The 16,928-nt window shown below is 39.7% G+C and overlaps 1 protein-coding gene across 2 annotated transcripts in view; it reads right to left on the reverse strand.

Annotated features, from left to right (window-relative positions):
* The window catches only part of LOC306876984 (sodium leak channel NALCN-like), a gene marked incomplete at its 5' end in the record, with an annotated part of 117,945 nt that overhangs the window by 76,675 nt on the left and 24,342 nt on the right, over nucleotides 1-16,928 (reverse strand). For both annotated transcript variants that reach the window (XM_079428483.1, XM_079428482.1), the window contains one exon: nucleotides 8,753-8,839. In XM_079428483.1, the coding sequence (XP_079284609.1) occupies nucleotides 8,753-8,839 (87 nt within the window). The remainder of the gene's footprint in view (nucleotides 1-8,752; nucleotides 8,840-16,928) is intronic.

Raw genomic sequence — 16,928 nt, forward strand, 5'->3', positions numbered from 1 at the left:
GGGCTGGCAAAATCACTCTGGACCCCTCACATCCAGCACACTCCCTCTTTGAACTGTTACCGTCTGCACTGTAAAAAATGATATGATGAAAAAGTCACGAAAACTTATGTTTTTAAATTATTTTAACTCCTTAAATTATTTTTAAATTATTTTAACTCTTTAACTCTTAAATTATTTAAGCAATTTTAACTATTTTTTATAAGTTATACTAGATTCAACTTGATTTTTTAAGTCAGTTTAATGTTACTGAAATTCAAGGAGCCCAATTTAGTTCAATGAACTTAACATTTTAAGTTCTAACTTACTGGCACTAACCGGCCAGATCCCTGAACATGGATTAATGCGCGGGAGTCAAATTTGTATATGAATTCAATATCAGAGTCCTTTCCACCAAGAAAAACAAAAATTCAGCAAATCTAGACATTACACTCATGTTTAATACATAGAGACATCGCAGTGCAACATCAAACAAGGAGACAACGGGCAGACTATACAGCAAACTATCTAAATCACGGAGGAATTTTAGACGAACAACTCATGAACTTGACGAAGTTGTCAATCCGTTGGGTAACGGTTGGCTGCGCAAAGAAGCATTTTCAGCGACATGGATGAGGTGAGTGAATGCTTGTGTAACATAATTTTAGGGAGATTATTGTTCATTTTAGCAGAATAGAGTAGAATAATTTATGTTCTGTCATCGTTTTTCGAACTGTGTTTACCTCTCATGTTTTGCATTTGATATGGTAGCTGTTGTGCTGTGCTGTATTAACTTATAGCACTGCAGATTATAATGTAACGTTACATGTCCCATTTAACACAAATTTGTTTCTCCACCTGTTGAACATCGTTAAGATGGGCAATTTGAGCGATTATAGTTGCATTTTACCACTAAAATGCATACTTGTTGGCTTTGTTGAGCAGGCTCTGCATTTTCGCACCGCACCCACTGGAAGTTTATCCCAGTCAGTCAGGCTTTGTGCGTATGAGGTTCGTTACGGAGTAAAGTTAAGCGTAATTAAAAAAAATGTATCAACCGTGCATACAAGCTGGGATAATATAAGTGAACTATCGAGGTAAATGACGCCCAAGCTGTTTTCTACGACACATGAACTAAACGTCACCAGTTTTGTCAGCAAAGTTTGTTCTATTCAAACTAGATGAACATATGAAACTTCTTAATATGATTTAAGAGACCACGATTCAAACAATTGTTAACCTTGTTCATTTATGACCAGTGGCGGCTCCAGGATTTATTTGTAGGGGGTGCTAAGGGGGGGCTTAATAGTTCAGAGGGGGTGCTAAAAAACTAATTAAATTGAGAGAAAGTAATGAACGCCTAAACTTTAGCTATCAATATATACAGCAGCTTCAAAAAAGGTGGTAATAAACTTCTCATATGCCACTGTTATTAGTAATAATTAAGTAATAAAGAAATATTAAGGGAATAATTTAAGACAGTTATATACCGTTATCAGCATATGTTAGAGTAGATTCATCTGTCGTTGTCTCAGAGAGAATATGCGCCGTTAATATGCAGCGTTAGCGGTCTTTTTGTTTTTTACTTTCAATTTCTCTATAGTGAATTGACTATGGAAGCCCGTTTCCACCACTGAATAAAATTTTTTAAAAAAGGTTATTGCGACTTTTTATCTCACAATTCTGACTTTTTTTCGCGCAATTCTGACTTTTTTTCGGAGAATTGTCGTGACGTATTGTCAAGTATGGTGACCCATACTCGAAATTGGTGCTCTGCGTTTAACCTATCCAAGTGCACACACACAGCAGTGAGTAGTGAACAAATGCACACACACACACACACACACCGTGAACACACACCCGGAGCAGTGGGCAGCCATGCTGCAGCGCCCGGGGAGCAGTTGGGGGTTCGGTGCCTTGCTCAAGGGCACCTCAGTCGTGGTATTGAGGGTGTACATTCACTCCCCCCACCTACAATCCCTGCCGGCCGGGGACTCGAACCCGCAACCTTTCGATTACGAGTCCGACTCTCTAACCATTAGGCCACGACTTCCCCAATTGTGAGATATAAACTCGCAATTGCGAGTTATAAAGTCATGAGATATAAACTCGCAAATGCGAGTTAAAGTCCAGAGGCGTCATGCCCATTCAAAGTGATTTTTGAGTCAAGTGGATTTTTAATGCAACTTCCAAAAGACAACAATATTTTCTATATTTGATACAATCACACCGGCGTGATTAGCGTCATTAGCTGCTAAATACAAATCCGCATTCGCTGGCTGGCGCTGAGCCAGATACAGACGCATTTGTACAGCGTTGCATTATAACCAATTGCACACGATGCTGTTGAGTTTATGAATGCAATGACCAATCAGAGGCATTCAGATGAGTCATCGCTGAAATGCCGGCGTTTTCTTCACTCGCTCGCTGACTGAATACCTCTTTCTGGCGAATTCTCTCGTCAGAAACAACAAAGTGCAGATGTGTGTATGTATCTGTAAGTAAGATATTCTGTGAAATGAATATCTTACTTACAGATACATACACACATCTGTAACAGCTTCAGTGATTTTAATGGGAGTTTTTGAGAGTGCTTGAACTCTAGACTGTCAGTGAAAATATTATTTGATAATGTATGTTCTTTGCTCTCTTTCTGTACAATGAGAGTTTTATGATAAGTAGCCTGACTTACAATGTTTTTAATATTAACATTAAATATAAAGTCAATCATATTAAAAATATGTTATGGCATGACATCCATATCTGTTACTATACATACAGGTTTTATGCATAGTTAGACTACATGTCTCTTAACTATGCATAAATAGTTATATTAGGCTACTTTGACCATTATAATCTAGGTAACAATCGAGATATTTCATGATATAGTTAATGCGTTTGGGAATGTTTGGAATAAAAAGGAAAAAGGAAATAAAACATAAGTGCTATTGTGGCTGCTGTGTGTCACATGACAACCCATCAACAACATGGAAACAGAGGGCTTTCTGTCCCCCCGCTGGCAACAACGCAGCTACCACATTCAAGGTCCAGAATGGTAGGAAAGATATCATTAAAGTAATCTATGTGACTCCAGTGGTTTAACCTCAGTTTTATGAAGCAACTTGAGTGTTTTGTTTGAGCAAAAAACATACATTTACCACTTTATTTTCTAAAAATATTGATCTGCAACACACGCTCACAAGAGCATCATAAAGCATTTGTGTGGTGTTCAAGCTAGAGTTGACATTGTAGCATGAACAAGCTTTGAATAATATTTTATTGTAAAGTGGCTAATATTTGGTTTTGGTTGTTGTTTTTTTTGCACAAACAAAGCACTCGCGTTGCTTCATAAAATTGAGGTTAAATCACAGGAGTCACATGGATTACTTAAATGATGTCTTACCGTTCTGGACCTTGAATGTGTCAGTTGTGTTGCTGCCAATGGAGGGTCAGAAAGCTCTCGGATTTCATAAAAAATCCTCATTTGTGTTCTGAAGATGAACGAAGGTTTTATGGGTTTGAAATTATATGAGGGTGAGTAATTGATGACAGAATTTTCATTTTTGGTTGAACAAATCCTTTATAACATTGTACGTGTATTTACACACAGTTTTTGTTTTGTCTGTTGCCACCTCATCGCGTTCAATTATAGTAATCAGAAAGCCAAACCTCTGTCACACATCATCAACAATCTACCCTGCCACTGCCGCCATCATCTTTGCTACTATTTATTAACTTGGCGAAATGTTTGCTACCATAGCGCTTGTAAAGTGCGGTCATACAACTTCAGCAGCCCTTGTTGTTTAAAACGTGTGTCTTGATTTGTTTACCATCTCAATCAACTTGAATCACATATTTGCATCGATATTCAACCGACTTTGAGTACACTGTTACATCCCTGTTACTCACAAAAGCAGCATAGGTAAACTTACAACTTGCCACAACTCATCTGCCTGGAAGTTTCTGGTATGCCTAGTAAGACCTTAGTTAAATGATTCAGATGTATTTAATTAAGGAGGGAGCTAAACAATGCAAACAAAACCTTCCACATAAAATGGGTAGTATTTGCCTTTTAAATCTACAGGCAAACATTTATGCTGATAGACAAATGTATTAAAGGTGCCATAGAATGCATTGATACAATATTTTAAATTGTTCTCTGATATCTACATAGAAGGTATGTCTTAGATAAGGGCAAAAATTCTCAAGAAACAGTTTTACATGTCCATTTACAACCCTAATATTTGTCCTCAGAATGAAACGGTCTGTTATTGGCTTATTTGGAAGAGTCATGAATAATAATGTTCAGCTCTGCTCTGATTGGCGGCTCATTTCAGTTGCTCACAGGAAGGAAACAGGGAAAAATAGATATTTCAATACTTTCTTGTGCAGTTATATCATTGGGAAATTATATTGTAAATAAAATGCGGGCATCAGGGAGCCGCTATTAATATGCTGGGCATTGAAACTGCTTTGGAATGCACGATCGTGTTTTACTTTCGCTTTAGAGATTCGCGATCACATGTAATCTGTTTATACTATGGAGCGGCAGTACTTACCACACATTTTACAGTATCAGATGTTTGTCAGTGGTGGTCAGGATCTGTAAATCATTCACCATCATCAGCAGGCATCTCTCCTTACTCTGTTTATGTGGTAAGTGAAATCTTATGTACTGTAACAGGCTACAGCTAGCAAGGAGCTAACCATGTCCCTTTAGTTACGTAACAGTCGGTGTTATGTACTGATTCGCCTATTTTTCAGTGGTCTTTTTTATTCACGAGATTTACATAAGAAGGAGGAAACAATGGTGTTTGAGGCTCACTGTATGTAATTTCCATGTACAGAACGCTTATTATCAACTATGCCAAGGTAAAGACAGTTTTCCATTCTATGGCACCTTTAAACAAGTTGCAATGAGATGCACATATACAGTACCTCAGCACATGATCATCAAATTTTTAAATCAGTAAAAATATTAACTTTGATTCACATGACAGCTAACTGACAGTGACAGCAGCAGCAGCATAAATATAGCCAGTAAAATTTAAAACAATTATAATATTTTAATAATGAATAACATAACATGTTTTTAAGCGGCAATGCATGCTGGGAACTTGTGCAATATTGTTCAATGTAAAATTGTTTGTTCAGATGACTCAATTTGAATAGTTGGGAGAACATTTGGATATGTTGTGAACAAATACTTGAGTATCTAAGTAAGGTAAACAAAACAACTTTTGCTAGTAACATGTTTAGAGTATTTTTGTTCAATTCACACAAAAAATTAAACTGAATTCTACTAAAAATTCTTTGTTCAGGCTATTTATTTTTAATTTTTTACATTGGTTAGTAGAACTTTTCTAATGTTGGATTTTTTACAATGCAGTCCGTGCTGCTTCTGCACCGCTTACGTACTGCACATGGACTGCTTACGCAATGCAGACGGAGTATGTGTGAACCAGGTGTAAAAGGCCCATCTCACATACAGCTCATGAAATCAGGCTTGTGCTATGTGTAAGCTATTGTGCAACAATTGTGTGTGAAAAATGTCTAAAAAATGCCCTCCTCCACCCCTCAAATGAAAAAATCCTCTCTCATAAGAGTTACCTAAGAGGGGAATTTATTTTCAAAAATTAAATTCAGGACCTGAATAAATGTCTAAAAAATCTTGATTGGATCATCACTATAAATAATTCTACATGATAAAAAGAAGGCTTTAAAAGGATCAGTATCAGTGATCGGATAGGCAGATACTGCTTTATGTGATCGGCCTCAAAAATCCTGATCGGGGCACCCCTAATATTTAAGTCATCAGCAAATTGAGTGCCAGAAAAGCATTTTTTGTGAACTGCATAGGCATATCCTGACACTTTTTCTCCATTGTTTAATTAGAAAATAGGAACAAAAATAGCTGATGGGAGACCAGCAGTGCTCAAATCCCACTGCTTATCAAAGTTATTACTGCAGTGAGGTGATTCGTGCTCTGTCTGGGACCTGCTGGTTAATTAAAGCTGACTGTCCTTCAGAACTCTCCAGCCCCTGTTCAAGACCGGGTTAGGGATGCAGACGGGCTGGGTTCTGAGCATCACGATTGCGGTTGTTGATTAGGCATGCTTATGGCTGGGAGAAATAGGTCCCTTGGGAGAAATGAGTGTTGCGAGGTCAGAGGTGGGGTAATGGAAGGTTTCCTCTATATAAATAACCTTGGCGTGGGTGCATAACGGGTGACTGCAGAAGCCAAGGTGTTTCCTATATGGGCGGCACCTTCTGATTAAAAGGGTTATCAATCATAATGTCTGAAGATTTCAACACAGAGTTGCAGAGTGGCAAAGATACTGCATGATCAGGGAACTGCATTGTAATTCTAAATGACTAACCATCTGTGTTAAACTCAATCTACTGTAAGTTTAGTCCAAGATGTTAATGTGTCTATCAGAATATATAATTTTACTGTGAAAACTTTCACATTAAAAGGACGGTTTGCCCCCCAAAAAAAACGGTCATCATTTGCTCATTCTCATGTCATTCCAAACCTCTTTGACTTTCTTTCTTCTGTGTAAGAAATCTCAATTGTTTTGACCCATTTTATGAAAAAACTGATTCAACTATTTAATATCAAACACATTAACCAATTGTAAAGCATTAAAAAGACAAACAGACACTGTTTTGACTAAACACAACATTATACCATGTCTAGAGATACATCCTTTCTGTATTAAAGTTTTTGTCTTAACCAGAAATTAACATTATAAGCAATGTGCAACAACACATTATCATACACTTACTATGCTCTGATAACAAAAAAATAACAAAAGGATAACAAAAAAATAGTCCTATCAAGGTCTATTGCCACAGTCTGAAAAATAAATCTGTAAAGTAATATGCAGACTCAACTGATTTTTCTGCTATTAAAGTAAAATTGCAAATCCCCTACTGGTCAGGATTTAAACTCCACTGAAACGTATTATTTTTGAGACATTCATATCTAGAGTCTAAATTGAAACTTTTTTTTTTTTTAAGTTTTCAGTAAGAACAAGTGCAAAACTCGAGACAAGAAATCTTTCACTTGAAGAACTTAAAGAATCCATGAGAAAAGCTGTAGTCCAATTATAACACAAGAAAATGCAGAGGCCTAATTAACTCCAAGGTGGCCTTTGCAGACCTCATTAACCTTAACCATATATTGAAACAACCAAATACAGAATAGCCATTGCTTCCAGTTTAAATATATGAGAAAAAACAATCTAGAGCCTGCCAACACTAGACACATACAAACATTAGTCTATACTGCTAAGTTATGACATTATGACAGTATACACAGTATATCTGCTGAAGAAATTATTATTTTTATTGGTTTTTTGTCTTTTGTATTACTGTACAAAAATAAAAACTATTCTGTGTTTTTCATGTAACAGGTGCTGGCACTATGTATATATTTGCTTTCTTTAACTATGTAATCATTCCATGTATTTTTAGGATGTATAAACACAGACCAACCTATTTTTTATTACAACATAATTTCAAAACAAGGAGAAAGGGGGGAAAATTTGTTTCTTTTCATTTCTGCCCAGGTTAGTGTTCATTTGTCTGCCATTTGTGGCATGACTCTTCAATAATAGTTCACAGACCATTGCATTGTGCTGAAAGCCATTGTGATTGAAGTCTATGATGAACTACACTTGCTGTGCTCTCTCTCTTGCTCACCCCATCCAACCCCTGTAACCTCTGCCCCTCTCTGAGGAAATACAAAAGCTTTCCTTTACCTGATGGGTTCACCTCACAGAAACCTGGCCCCAGAAATGTCATTAAATGCCAGTCTTTGGTCTTTTTACTTGCACTGAATATTTTCAAATGCTCTCTGCTCTGCTCTACAGTTGAAAAGTCATGTTAGAACAAAATGAAAGCTTTTCACCAGAATTATACTGTCGAATCTTAACCCAAATGTGATGCATTAAATTGTAATGTAAATATTGTAAATTGTAAATATTTTTGAATATTACGTTTTATGTGACTCTGCTGAGGACCTATTTTTCACTGATGATCTCTCTCTCCCCTCTGTGTAGGCAGATCTAAAAGTCAGGACTGGTTTAAGTGTAATTAGACTCTCTCCAGATGCTGTCCTTTCTGTTATTATGGCATTATCAACCATCAAAAGCCCACTCTATTCTATGACCATTCAAATCCAATTAATAATTTCTCAGCAATATCAGTGTCAAAATGCTTAAAAACGACATTGGCACATTATTTCAATATAATAAGCCATTTGAGTTTTTGTCTGTTAAAGTCAGTCTGAAATGGCATTTGCAAATCTATTTTTCTTTGCAATACCATGTATTGAAACTCATGCAGTATAAGACCAGGAACATGGTAAAAGAACGTAAATGGGGTCAGTATTGATTTCATGTAGTAAAATTGTCAAATACGAGGGAAAAAACATCAAGAAACGATCATGCTTATGTAGAGATATTAAGCATAAGAATGATCCGAATATGTGGTTATGTAAGTTTTTGTGTTGTGCATGTGCTAATTTGGGCTCACAAAAGGGGGGAGAAGGCAAACTTTGCTGTGTTCATTCCACAGTCTATTCATACTCTGTCAAAATCATACCAGCTAGTTTGAGCGAAATCTAAATGTGGCTATTGCGTTCAGGCCGCCTGCAGCACATTTCTTACACTTCCACATAGCAGTGTGCCATTAGATGCGGCAGTCAGGCAATACTGAGGGTGTTCTGACGGTCGGGGGCGTCACTACTATTAAATCGCATGTCTGGTACCTGGAGGCAAGCAGGCGCCTGGCCATGTGGTTTATTCACGTCCACCGCCACGAGCTGCCATCCTCCAGACGCGTCCTCGTGAAACATCTGGCACCAGGAGGAGAGACGGAAAGAGAGGGCAAATTGTTAAAAACTGTGAAAGATTGGAGTTTTGGTCAGGTACTACACACACACAAATGCATATTTTGATAACAAATAAGTTGGGGGGGGGGACTTGTTGGCATCAAGGACAATTGAAAATCTTATAAACAACTGTCAATTACATGATATTCAATGGAATTCTCCACCAACTTCATAACCATTTTATAAACACAGGCAAGGTCACAAGAAATTAGCTTCATGATCCAGCGAGCATCTATTCACATTTCAGAATCTAAATGCACCATGACTTCACCATGACAGATACGAGGAGACAGCGGCGGAGACAGCAGGGACTAGAGGAGGGAGGGATGTTACAGCAGGCACCTTGAATATGGCAAACAACAGAGGCTACCCATATCCATATGTACACAGCCCAGAACCGACAGACGGCTCTGTACTTGACGCATTGTTATTGTCCACCATGTGAAAATCTAAATAAAGCTGATTGTTTAGAAAACTAATATCCCACCTCTCCTCAACAAACAACATAATTTGATGCATTATTCATGGCCACAGCACAAAAGGTGCAGGATGGGTTACATGACATGCCCGTCTATGTTCCACATGTTGCCGTGTGTTTTCCTAACATACATCAAGCTTCAGACTGCATTTTGTGCCCCCCTCCCATTGTTCGTATCCCCACCCCTCCGCACAGAAGTGAAAGTGTGCTTATGGCTGTTCCTAATGTGCACTGCTGCTGTTCCACTTATGTCTGTCTTTTATCAGTTCAGAAGAATAGATAACCAATTAAACCCATGAGAAATGACAGTCATTAAGCTCACAATGCCCCTTCAGCTCTGACAGATTAAAAAGGTTACCTACATAAATAGATATTTTAAAAGTTTCCTCTCATAGTCTTGTAATTATAACTTTGCCATTCATGTGGTAATCTTCTTAAGGGGCCTTATTGAATTATATTATTTTTTATAAGACAGTCACAAAAGGGATGGTGCAAATCTTGCCAAAGAGTATCATCTGGCCCCAGGAGAACCTTATTTTCTTTTTACTTCTTTCAGATTAAAGGCATCATTCCAAGTCGTATTGTCTAACACTCAATAAACCAAGGTTTTGTGTACCCTAAGAGATTTTTCTTCAATAAGATATTTCAAGGTAATTAAAATTAAGACACAGAAAGGCTATTTTGTTTTCAAGGTCACAGCACTGTCTATAGTTCTATGGGCGAATTCAAAGAGCCTTATTGGGCTTTTCACACTTGAATTTGTCAACTCAGTCATTTTTAATCCTGGGTAGTCAGGGTTTGACATTTCACAATTTAGATTTTATAAACCCTGGGTTATTTCTCTTATTTTCAAATTCATGGGGTCAATTACATTGCAGCCTGCTCTAATAAACACAAGTCCTAAATTGTACAAACATTATATAACTTCTTTACTACAGTCAACAGTTAACATTTTTTAAAACTACAAATTTTTTTTAATATAGAAGCGGGTAGACAAAGACAGTGCAAATTAACTTTCACACATTCCTTACCTATTTCTCCCTGTGAAGTGTCAGCAACTTACAATAGCTTTACCTAGACCAAGAGCAAAAAAATACATTATACTGTTTTTGCTGCAGACATTACAGATAAGGAATCGATTCAAAGTTTCATAAATGGCAATGGGCTTGGAAAACTGTATGCTACTGAACACAATTCTACTTTGTGTCCTCAGAATGAGATTTGCCTTATTGCTTTTGCAAAGCTTTACTGTAGATTTGCAATTGATCTGTTTTCCATTTTAAGAATTCGTGGCCATATAACCATTATAATTTCTTATTCATTGTTTTTTTTACTATATATTTATTTAACATTCTCCTAGCCTCCACCAAACCCAGACTCGCCCGCCAGACTGTCAAACAAAGAAGCGTAGTTCATCACTCCACAGAAAGTGCTCCAGAGTCCAGTGGTGGCGTGCTTTACATCACTCCATCTGACACTTGGCATTGCACTTGGTGATGTGAGGCTTACATGCAGCTGCCTCCATGAAACTCCAGCCACACAGTTTTGTGCTGATTTTAATGGCAGTGGAAGGTTGGAGCTATGGAATCAACTGAGTGTTAGTGACTTGTATGCGCCATGCGCCTCAGCACTCGGTGACAGTGAGTTGCTGCGGTTCCTAAACACTTCCACTTTTCACCTGTGGTTACGGGCCTGACTGATATATATATATATATATATATATATATATATATACATACATATATATATATATATATATATATAAGTTTATTATCAGTAAGACTTTTTTTCCCAAGTATTTAAAACTTACTCAAGGATTGACAAAAAAATTATCAAAGGTGAGAGAAAGACTTTGTATATATATATTTAATACCCTTTAAATAGGTAAAAAATGACCTGGAAATCAATTTAAATCAATTTTTGTATGCAATATTCAGTCATATAAAACGTAATTTCCCAACAACAAAATTGTGGCCAGTGAAAATGCTGAGTGGCTAGCAAAATTTGGAAAACCACTAGCCACAGTGGCCGGTGAGCAAAAAAGTGAATGTCAAGCCCTATATATATATATATATATATATATATATATATATATATATATATATATTAGTGCTGTAAATCGATTAAAAAATATTAACTAATTAATCGCACATTTTTCTGAAATTAATCGCAATTAATCCCACCTAACATTAAAGTTTTTAAATATACTTTTATATTGCAATAATTTCACATTCAATCTTCAAATTAATGTACAAATAAATTAAAGAGAGTATATTTGTAATATGTGTTTAATGGCATCTTTTTTATGACTGAAGGCCAGTATCACTGATACTAATTAATACTGATTTCCCTATAAATATGTTTGCCCCTAATATTTAACCATTGACTATAGCCCTTCAAATTTACATTATAATTAAGAGCTATCAATTTTAACATTTATTGGATTTTAAAAATAATTTCTAATTTAAGTGAACTTAAAACAATCTTCACAAAATCCATTTTAATAAATGTCATATTTATCTACATGTGCCCCTCAGCAGAAATATACAGAAATTAAATAAAGTTATCAAACACCAAATTCTAAACTAAACACAGGTGAATCCTTAAAACTATAAAAGTTATTGATTTCCTTTTTTTTTCTTTTGTTCTTTATGAATAAACATCACAGCAGCTGGTTATTAGGTTGTTTTTGGCTGCTATTTCTTTAAGAGCTGCTGTTGAAAGTGACGCGGATCTGACACGCATCATATTTTCTCTCAACTCTCATCACCTTTTCTGACCCATTTCAGTCTCTACTAATAAACTGTCGAGTTGAATCAGGTGTGTTAGATGAGGGAGACAGTGCTAGGATGCTCCAAAACATTTTTGAAAACCATTTCAGAGACATGTTCTTAATGTAACTCATATATAACATATTACATGCATGCACAGTTTTATGGCAGTTTTAATCGCCTTTTTGGTAACTTCATGACTATGACATGATTACGACATTGCATGCTCGTAGTTTATTTCGCGATTTGATATGAAATGATACAGGCTATGCACGCGCCGGAAACTTTGTGCGTGTATTGAAGAGCATGCGCTGCGAGCACAGTACAGTTTCCGAGCTTGTTTGACTCGCGCCTGACACTGAAGTGAAGTTGAAGCGCGCGTCTAAAACGTCTCCTGTTTGAAATGCACTTCTTGTCAAGAAAAAAAGAGACAGAATTAGCAGTTATGAGTGGGGTGGCCAACCCTAGGCCCCGCCCCTGCGTTAGCGGCGTTAAATAATTTTAACACGTTAAACGGAAAAAATTAATCGCCTGCGTTAACGCGCTAATTTTGACAGCACTAATATATATATATATATATATATATATATATATATATATATATATATATATATATAGTGGCGGGAGGAGCCAACGACAGACACAGTGGGCGTGGCGTCAAGCCTCGGAGAGGTTTTTATTAAACAATATTTAAAATAAAGTGTCCAAAGGGGGAAAAGTGTCCAAAATAAACGGGGATCTGGTGTCCTCGTCGTGCTGCGGGGCTCGTGAAGGAGGGCAGTGTTCAGGAGGGAAGGGTCCAGGTAAGGGGCGGAGTCCGGCGGCCGCACGCGCTCCCGTCTGGAGGTCCCGGGGCGCGGGTGACGGCGGCTTCTGTGGCGGCTTCGTCCAACTCCTTCATCCCCGGGTGCTCGACGGGATTCCACGGCCCGGCGTCCTTGCCCGACGGCCGTATCGCGAGTGCAGTGTCGGCCGGACTGCGGGTCCGGCCGCTCGCGTCTCTGGCGGCGGCAGGTAGTTCCCTCTACGCTCCCTTTCCTGGACCCACGAGGACACCAGCGTGCATGCACGGGGAAGAGACCGGTCTCCCGAGGAGAGGCGCGCTCGGAGTTTAAACGGCGGCGGTGATGAGGCTCCATTCACGTCAGGTGCGCCTCATCACACGCCGCCAGCCCTGGCTGTTTCAGCGCCCCTCCTCTCTCTCACACACCCACTCCCGTCGGGAGCCTGGTGAAGGGCGGCGAATAAGGGACGGGGTGGTGATGATGGACAGGGGGGAGGCAGCCGAATCGTCACATTCCCCCCCCCAAGCGACATCCCCGTCCGAGGGTCGCCGCCCACGCAGGAGTGCTACCTTCCTCAACCAGGCTCCAGCGGTCGGAGTGGGCGGGGCAGGGATTCCTCTCCGGGCAACGCTCCCTCTCGCACCGCGCCGGAGCCGGGACAGAGAAAGCGGGTTTTAGTTGACAGCCTCAACCAACCACGGGGTAATGATGACAAATAGACAGAATGTCACTTACCCCATTGGTGGCTGGGAGGCTGTCCCCGTCCTTCCTCCGTCCCCGTACGGGCTCTACGGCTTCTTGCGAGCGAGAGGGGATGACGTCATCAGATGTTGCCCAACTGTGCTGTCTAGGCTCCGCCTGCCCGCATTCTCCACCACTGTGGCGGGAGGAGCCAACGACAGACACAGTGGGCGTGGCGTCAAGCCTCGGAGAGGTTTTTATTAAACAATATTTAAAATAAAGTGTCCAAAGGGGGAAAAGTGTCCAAAATAAACAGGGATCTGGTGTCCTCGTTGTGCTGCGGGGCTCGTGAAGGAGGGCAGTGTTCAGGAGGGAAGGGTCCAGGTAAGGGGCGGAGTCCGGCGGCCGCACGCGCTCCCGTCTGGAGGTCCCGGGGCGCGGGTGACGGCGGCTTCTGTGGCGGCTTCGTCCAACTCCTTCATCCCCGGGTGCTCGACGGGATTCCACGGCCCGGCGTCCTTGCCCGACGGCCGTATCGCGGGTGCAGTGTCGGCCGGACTGCGGGTCCGGCCGCTCGCGTCTCTGGCGGCGGCAGGTAGTTCCCTCTACGCTCCCTTTCCTGGACCCACGAGGACACCAGCGTGCATGCACGGGGAAGAGACCGGTCTCCCGAGGAGAGGCGCGCTCGGAGTTTAAACGGCGGCGGTGATGAGGCTCCATTCACGTCAGGTGCGCCTCATCACACGCCGCCAGCCCTGGCTGTTTCAGCGCCCCTCCTCTCTCTCACACACCCACTCCCGTCGGGAGCCTGGTGAAGGGCGGCGAATAAGGGACGGGGTGGTGATGATGGACAGGGGGGAGGCAGCCGACTCGTCACAATATATATATATATATATATATATATATACATACATATACATATACATACAAGGCTTGACATTAACACCTGCCAACTGCGGGTGAATTTCAGCTGTGGCGGGTAACACGGTCACTCCTACTAGCCACTTCGGTGGGCTGAATTTTATATAGCTACAGTAACAGAGCTCGACATTAATGCTTATCCGGGACAAGTAGATTTTTTTAAGATTTTTAAAAATTCTCTTCTTTCACTTGCCCAACCGGACAACTACTCCGATTAAAACATCTAACTAGGGAAGCACCGAAATTTCGGTGTTAACGGCAATTGATAATGGATAATCAGTAACAACAAGCTCACGCAGCCTGTCTATGAAAAATCAAAACAAATGAACGGAACTGCACACAGAAGAAACATAAAAATGTAACTTAGTTTTTATATTTATAACATACAGCCTAGTTAAGCAACATGACACGAGCAAGAGAGTGAAGATTTCCTTGAAAACCACGATTGCAAATTTGACATTTTAAAGAGTTAAAACGAGTAGGCTAGTTAATATACACTCACCGGCCACTTTATTAGGTACACCTGTTCAGTTGCTTGGTAACACAAATTGCTAATCAGCCAATCACATGGCAGCAACTAAATGCATTTAGGCATCTAGATATGGTGAAGACGACTTGCTGAAGTTCAAACCAAGCATCAGAATGGGGAAGAAAGGGCATTGAAGTGACTTTGAACGTGGAATGGTTGTTGGTGCAGACGGGCTGGTCTGAGTATTTCAAAAACTGCTGATCTACTGGGATTTTCACGCACAACCATCTCTAGGGTTTACAGAGAATGGTCCGAAAAAGAGAAAATATCCAGTGAGCGGCAGTTGTGTGGACAAAAATGCCTTGTTGATGTCAGAGGTAAGAGGAGAATGGGCAGACTGCTTAGAGATGATAGAAAGGCAACAGTAACTCAAATAACCATTCGTTATAACCAAGGTATGCAGAATACCATCTCTGAACGCACAACACGTCAAACCCTGAAGCAGATGGGCTACAGCAGCAGAAGACCACACCGGGTGCCGCTCCTGTCAGCTAAGAACAGGAAACGGAGGCTACAATTCGCACAGGCTCACAAAAATTGGACAATAGAAGAACTGGAAAAATGTTGCCTGGTCTGTCTCGAGTCTCGATTTCTGCTGCGACATTCAGATGGTAGGGTCAGAATTTGGCATAAAGAACATGAAAGCATGTATCCATCCTGCCTTGTTTCAACGGTTCAGGCTGGTGGTGGTGGTGTAAAGGTGCGGGGGATATTTTCTTGGCACACTTTGGGCCCCTTAGAAACAAAAGCGCATCGTTTAAACGCCAAAGCCTATCTGAGAATTGTTGCTGACCATGTCCATCCATCAATGTCTGTTACAGTATACAACATAAATAGAGGGGTGCAGATAGATTAAAATTCAGCCAAACTCTACACAAGAACGGCAAGAACTGTAACAGACAGGGGACTGGGGGGTCTGCCAGATTTTTTTCAAACCGGTCCGCGGTGTAAAAAAGGTTGGAAACCCCTGGTCTAGGGGAGGAAACATCTTTTGTCAGAAGACTAAGGAACTGCTATAGTATAACAAATAAGGATATTACCAATACTGTAATGCAACTTGGCAGAGGATGCAGAATTTATTTATTTATTTGTTTATTGCTGTACAGTAACTGACCGTATATTCCAATGTGTGTTTACTGTATATTCTGTTGTTTGGTTTTTGTACGTTTCTCCTCCAGTGCTATTCATCTACTGTAAGATAACTTTACAGTAGTGTAATGAAAGTAAACTTTTCTTAAAGTTTATTGGTGAATTTTACTGCATCTGCACTGCTCTATTTATGCTGCAGACTGTAACAGTCATTGAATAGCAAGATGTTTCCTGTTTCCCAAAAGGAGGTCTTTGTAACAATGTTTTGAATTGATCTCACTAGTGTTCTCTAGTCAGGAAAATAGGCTGTGTATTTGACAGGTTTGTGTGTCATCTGAGGCCAAAGATTAGATTCTGACTAAAGAGAATATGTTTTTGACTAAAATGTTTGACTTTGACCTGGAAGGTTGAAGTTTGCACTAGTTGGTGTGTAGTTTTGAGATTGTGTTTATGGTTGTGAGAAAATTGTGAATTGTTTCATGAATTGTGTGTTTGCAATCAAGAAAAACTGTAATACGTGGTTAAATACTGAGTGATAATTCAGTAACACTTTATTTTAGGGTCTCTTAAAAGTACGTCTCTTACTAGTTGCTTATTAGCATGCATATTACTAGAATATTAGCCATTTATTTGTAGTAATTAAGCACATATTAATGCCTTATTCTATATGACCTTATTCTACATCCTACCCAATACCTAAATTTAACAGCTACCTTACTAACTATTAATAAGCAGCAGATTAGTGTTCCCTATTCTAAAGTGTTACCGATAATTCAAATAAAATGAATATTGATGAAAT

Source organism: Barbus barbus, assembly GCF_936440315.1.
Source record: "Barbus barbus genome assembly, chromosome: 11".
Classification (NCBI taxonomy): domain Eukaryota; kingdom Metazoa; phylum Chordata; class Actinopteri; order Cypriniformes; family Cyprinidae; genus Barbus; species Barbus barbus.